The 6,822-nt window shown below is 44.2% G+C and overlaps 1 protein-coding gene across 1 annotated transcript in view; it reads right to left on the bottom strand.

Moving 5' to 3' along the window:
* Positions 1 to 1,030: 1,030 nt before the first annotated feature.
* The window catches only part of TXNRD1 (thioredoxin reductase 1), a 58,668-nt gene continuing 52,876 nt past the window's right edge, over positions 1,031 to 6,822 (bottom strand). The window contains exon 14 of the mRNA XM_040344262.1: positions 1,031 to 1,211. Coding sequence (XP_040200196.1) covers positions 1,149 to 1,211 — 63 coding nt within the window. The 3' untranslated portion in view covers positions 1,031 to 1,148. The remainder of the gene's footprint in view (positions 1,212 to 6,822) is intronic.

Raw genomic sequence — 6,822 nt, 5'->3', positions numbered from 1 at the left:
CCCTTTGCATAAAATGCACAGATGTGAACTACATCCATAGTAAACCATGTTGATTGGACTGTAGTGCGTTTCTGCAAAACTGAAAATGCGCTAAAAAATGCATAGGTGGTAGCCAGGCCTCATGCCCTAAAGCTCATCTCCTAAACGTGATACTTCTGCATTCAGGAGAAGGAGCTTTGAAACCCTATGTGTGCATGGACACATAGGGGTTTATTTACTAAAACTATAGAGTGCAAAATCTGTTGCAGCTATGCATGGTATCCAAAATGGAAACGTATTGGTATATATAACTCCTGACAAATTCTGGGACGCTTTAGACAAAAGCAGCCTGAATCTTAAATCCAGGGAGGTTGCTAAAATAGATTAGCAGAGAACAGGTCCTATTACAAAACACCTCTGAGAGTCTCTGCCTATGATGAGAGGAGGTGCGTGCCTTTCCTCCAGTCAGCAATGTTAGCTATCTTGGCTGTATGCCCAGACATCACTCTCTGTGTTAACCAGGAAGAGAACATTTCCTAACACGATCTAAACTTTCTAAACAGTATATAAATGTGAAGACAGCAGATATACATATAAAACCTGTGTAGGGAGATTTGGTTCATCCCTGTGTATCATCTGAGGCTGTTCACTTCACTGGGTGTATGGGGGGTTTACATCCACTTTAACCTAAAACTGATTGTCACAAACCTTTTTTGAACTGTACAGCTACTAAACAAACTATGAACAGATCCTCATATTTTACTGTTATTAATACTGAGATATGGTACATATATTTATTACAATTTTCTACAAAAAAATCATTATTAACAAACTATTTACAAATGACAGAAACCACAAATATAATTAACAGAAAATAGACATCAATAAACTGATCTTGCAGGTCTTCAGTCACATCCCACCACGGGTGGCTTTGGAACGTGACGTCACTTAAGCACTAGCACGGTGCCCTGCTGCAGCTTATTTCCAGGGACTTTGCTGTTATGTTAGTTGCCATGTCAGAAGACCGTGAACTTCCAACACCATTCTTTTCTTCGTTTGTTGACCTTGTTTTTTTGATAACTGTCCTTACTGTGATTTTATTATCAGGTCATAACCTCTCTCTGGTCTCCTAAGACCATGGCAACAGCAACAAACAGCAAGATTTAACCTCAGCATCCACCTTGAACAATATCCTCCCCAGAGCGTTTTGTCACTGTAAGCGTTGTGAAAATCTGAAAGCAAACATAATGTTGACATATATTAGAACAGTCTGTTCTTTAATGTAAGCTACTTTGGGTATTCTTACACACATTGACCTTTTTAATGAGAGCTATAATGTAATCTCATCATCTTTCGTGTTTGTAATCAAAGGGAGGCGTATTGCGTGATTGGAAGGAGCCACACTGAGTTTAAGTCCTTTGTTCTTGAGGCGAAAGGCAATTAAAGAGCATTTAACTGTCACACACCAATCAAACTTAAATGCTTTATAAAAGTGTGCAGCATGAATGTAAATTTCTCTCTAAGTGTGCAGAATTATTCAGCAAAAAAACAGTAAGCATCAACAGTCACAGATTGAAAACACAGAATGACATGGCTTTCCAAATCATACAGTATCAACCATCTAGGATGTCGCCAAGCGTGGTGCATGATAGCCAAGGTCTACAATATCCAGATCTACCATCATAATTACTGTGTGTGTGTGTGGGCATGAAAAATTAGACATGGGCCCACATATGTTAAAAAGGGGGGATAGGGTTGGGACTTTGAATGAGGCATATGATAGACACTACCACAGGCCTCCATCCCTGTAAATGTATAAAAAAAGGGGAGAGAGTCATGTTTTGGTTCCAGTCATGTTTTGGTTCCAGTCCTGTATTTCTTTTGTTTTTCCAGTGCTCTTTTTTGCCAGACCAACTATAGGTAGGGGCGGGTTTAGGTTACCACCTGCCCCCTATCTATTGATTAGCACGCCTGTGCTCCTTATTAGGAGGCTTTAAAATCATAGCTAGGACTGCAGCACATGGAGTGCATTGACGTTGGCCTGCAGCTTAAACAGGTATTTGCAAATGCATGCAACTAAACCTCTGTTTTTAATTACATACAGTTAGACAGATTAATTTGGTTTAGTGCTTTTTTGGTTGGCAACTTTGAGCCTGGCTACTATGGAAACATTTTTTATATTCCATATATATACTTAATCGCATACTGCTAAAAACACATCTCATTCAAAGTCCCAACTCTGCCCCCTTCTTTGGGCCCACATATGTAAACTGGTTAGAGAGGGCTAAGATAGTCCTTTAACTACAGAAATAAAACATTTGTTGTTTTCAAGGTACTGAATGAGTTAAAAATGTATGCAAGTCAAATTTTGATATGGAAAGCACAACTGCAATATGTCATACTGCATGGTATAAACTAAAGAGAAATTGCCGTTGTAACAGAGTAATTATAGGGAATCACATTGTGTCAGCCTATGGTTCTTCAAAGGCTTTAATTAACTATATCAAAAACGTCTTTTGTAAGAGCATCAATGTACTGCATGAACAAGTGCACTGTACAGTTTGTCAGCTAAACATGTTTGATGTCTCTTCATTGAAGCAGCCTCACAGAAGGCCACGGTATCTTTCAATAGCAACACAATTATGCACATATTTCCATGTCAAAATACAGATAGCGAGGGCAATTTTAAGCAGAACTCCATGCAAACAAAAAACACTCTCAGCTGAGAGAAATACAGTGACTGCAGGTGCTTATCTTCTTCTAAAAATACTAGTTGCCTGGCTGTCTCTGGTCTCAAGATGTTAACTGACCTGGAAAAAAGCATGGGAACTCAAAATTTCCCCTACCAGCACAAATGCCCCCCAATAATCACGACTAGCACACGCCCCCCCCCCAAAAAAATTCTCCTCTACCATATTACTTTTATAGTACAAACCCCCATTCCTCCCTCTTATCACACATCCTCTTCCCCTATCCCTCCTCCCAACACAAATCCCCCCAAATTACCACTCCTAGCACACCTCCCCGGAACACCCTCCTAGATCAGTTCTTACCCCCTGCCAAATTACCCTTTTCAACACAAATCCCCTCTCCCTCAATCTTCTAGTGGTGCCCCTCCACCTCACATGATACCACAGTGCCCAGGGCAGCTGCTCTTCCTGCACATCCCTTGTCCCGGCCCTGCCCAGCATGCTCAAGCAAATAAGAGATCTGTGCTGAGCCACAAGGTGGTTGGAGAGCAAGGCTGAGCTGACTTGTGCAGAGGACTGACCTGCTACAAGGAACTAGAGAGGGACCTGAGAGCTGCTAAGAGCAGTGAGCATGTACCAAGCCAGAAAGATGCCAGGGTGTGGCAGATCAGTTATAGGGCACAGCCACAAAGAACAGAGTTCAGAGCTGCTGAGTGGTGTTCAGAGCTTCTGTGAGTTAAACTGCAGACTGCGGAAGTGAGAGACTGGCAACTGGGAGCTACTGTGACAGAAAAAATACAAGGCAGGGCAACAAACAGGCAGGGAACCTGAGCGACAGAGAGAATAGGAGCTCCGGAGAGGGGGATCTCTATTCCAGCTAAGGCTGGCCTGAGGTGGAGACCGATGTGTGCACATCCTTTTGCCAGGCCTCTATGGGACTGCAGGAGACCAATACTGTATTTGTGGTGAGAGGCATTTTGGCCACCCATTGTTTCTGGCACTTTGCTGACACCCTCATTTGAGTGCCCCCACAGGAGAATCAGGGCCCCAGCATTGGCAGACTGTTTATGAAACAACTGGTTAGTGGCTTAGGCAGAGCCCCATTAAGGGCTTCAATGCCGGTTTCCTACTGTGCAATGCCACGGTGAAGTGAGCTGAAAGTGGGAGCGGGTACATGTCAAAAGCAGACAAACGGAGCTTCCCCATTTGGTTGGAGCTCCGCTTTAAGAAAACAAAATGGCATCCATTTAGGGTTTAGAAATACTTTATAATTGCATGACTGTCACTCTAACAGGATGCGCGGGAGGTGTTCTTAACCACCCTACAGCTGGAGCACACAGAGAACCTTGCAGAAGTGTGTTTTTATGGTAGGGCAGGACAGTAAGGAGCTGCAACAGCGAACAACAGGGGATGCTGTCAAAGACACAAATGCAGCAGCACAAAATTACAAGTCTTTTGGCAGGTAAAACAGTTTACATATATGTAATTTAATTGTGTATTTAACTGTTTGACTGAAGCTCTGCTCCATTATGAGCATGTCATTTGTAATTAGCACAAAGGTTAATATTTGTGCCAGCATTATTACTATTATAGTTCTGAAAAATGGGTATAAAATACTTGACATCCAAGCTATATTCTGCGGAAGTTAAAACCTGCAGTGCTGAACTGCCATTAGCATAGGCTGAGAATAAGAGCGCTCAGCTTTAACACTTTTTAATAAATTGTGGCCCTGGGCACTGCTCTGCAATGCCACTCACCACATTAGATGTCAGTTCTGACCTTGCCTAAGAGAGAACTCTTAAGCAAGGCCGTCAATAAAAGCGACAAATTGCTCTGGCTGGCTTTAACTTTTCTGAAATTTCTTCTACGGCTGGATTTTATAATTTGGAAGCAATATTCTTTCTTCAGATAGCAGGCTCAGTAGCAGACTTATAATGAGGAAAATGCTGCTAGAATTCATCAGTTTTGATCTTATATAATGGCAAGCTCTAGGGGCGCTGACTTTATGAACTCTCCTAAATTAAAATACCTAAAGCGGAACTAAACTTTGTTGGCAGGGGTTGAGCTTTTACCATAATCTGCAAGTATGCACAGCATAGAACCGGAAGTTAAAGGAAATGTCTCCAAAATATACAGGGATATAATTGTAGCACCCTGGTCCTAAACAGTGCTGCTCACAAATTTAGTTTGCTAGGTGGTAACTGGCCTGGCTAGTGTGGCTAGGGTGATCCACTGACTTTTGCCCTAAACCTGAATTTGGTGCACCTCTCTATTCTGTCACTAGGTGGCATTGCCGCCTGTGGTATTAGAATGACAAGGGCATAGTGGATTCGGGTTAGGAGTGGATAAGTTGTCCCAGCCAATTGGTGGAAGTCTCTTAGGCCCCATTGCCTGCTGGGAGAGCCTATTTAATCGGGAGGAGTCAGGTGATCGGGGGTCTGTGCCACCTGGACGGCTGTCTGGGTGGACGTGTGTTGTATTGGTCCTAGCTGCTAAGCCATAAGTCTGAGGCCTATCCGGGAGCACCTGGCTGCTAGGCTGTCTGAGGCCTATCCAGCACTGTGAAAAGCAGAACAGGTCGGGAGCCTAACCAAGATGCAGAGGTTCAGCCGGACGGGGAACCAAATGTTACCAGAGGTGAAGGAGAAGCAATTGCCATAAGGGACGACCACTCCTGTTACCAGAGGCAAGTGAGAATAAAGGTCAGAGGTGAAGGAGAAGCAGTTGCCACCAAGGGACAACCTGTCCTGTTATCAGAGGCCAGTGCATGAAGTCAGAAGAAGTACCAGAGCAGTTTTTTTCACTAGATGGGGACGGTGAAGAAGTGGGAAAGATTCAGCAGAGTCATGTCAGGGACCCAGCAAGTAACGTGGGTGAAGCTTGAGGAGTATATAGCGGGTTAGCTGTGGAAGAGCTCAGGGGATCCAACAGCGGCTGGGATCTTGGAAGTCTAGTGAGAGACCAAGAGCTCAGTGTGAAGATCTACAGTGGGATACTGTGTGATGTGAGAGAAGATCTACAATGGGATACTGTGAGCTAAATGTACAGATCTATATTGACTGTTGAAAGTTCAGTTGCTATAGGAGACAGCAGTTCTACAAATACAGTGTGCTTATCCTTTACCCGTATTGCTGTCTGCCTATTACTATTTTTGGTCTGCGGAGTCTGCCAATTGCTTTTGCATCTGCCTAAGGACCCTTTCACATGGGGCGGATCAGTAAAATCTCCCGCTGAGCCGTCGGCTGACAGGGCGGTCCCCGCACACTGTGCAGGGACCGCCCTGTCTTTCCTCTGCTCTCCCCTATGGGGGGATCGGATGAACATGGACCGTATGTCCGTGTTCACCCGATCTGATCCGCCAGTTGGAAGAAAAATAGGATTTTCTTCCGTCCGAAAAATCGGATCTTTGCGGAGGCGGGTGATTACGGGTGTCAGGGGATGGTCATCCGCTGACACCTGCAATCACATAGGGACCAATGTATGTCCCGTTTTTATTCGCAATGGATGGATGAAAATGCGGACATACGGTCCGCACATGTGAAAGGGGCCTAAGAGTGTCCTGGAACTAAACCCTCTCTCCCCCAGTTCTTGTTAAGAGGCAATAAAATCTCTTTTCTTGCATTCAAAAAGTGACTGGCGCCCATGTTTCCCACTTGCATTACTCCCACCATGCCCAGTGACCTGCACCCTGGAGAGGAATGTCAGCTGCCCCTGACTCTGGAGGTCCTCTTCAGGCCTTTGAAGGGCAGGGGCACTGCTACACAATCTTAGACATTTGTCACTGGAAATACTGCTCCAGTTGGAGAATTTTCGTTTTCCTCCAGTTCTGGTTACACCCAAGAGTGTGGAAGGAAACCCACACAGGCACAGGTAGTGCCGTAGTTGGGGTTCTAAACAAATTTAAAGTGTTTCTAAACCCAGGACCCTGTATTCACTATATCTGGTCTACCACAGTACATATAACATGGAAATACAATTGTTTTAGTAAATATAAACTGCTAAATACCTTTTCCCACCATCAGAGAAGTCTTGTGACTTCTATCAGTGTTCAGCAGAGTACTGGTTAAAGCTTGTAGGAGGAGTTTTCATTCTCCCCTAAATGTCCTATGAGGCTGCAGGACCACTGGCCCTCTGTCTGGACAGTGCTGATTGG

This window comes from Rana temporaria, chromosome 3 (assembly GCF_905171775.1).
Source record: "Rana temporaria chromosome 3, aRanTem1.1, whole genome shotgun sequence".
Lineage (NCBI taxonomy): Eukaryota > Metazoa > Chordata > Amphibia > Anura > Ranidae > Rana > Rana temporaria.
The sequence above is the reverse complement of the archived record's forward strand: the minus strand, read 5'-3'. Positions and strand labels throughout refer to the sequence as shown.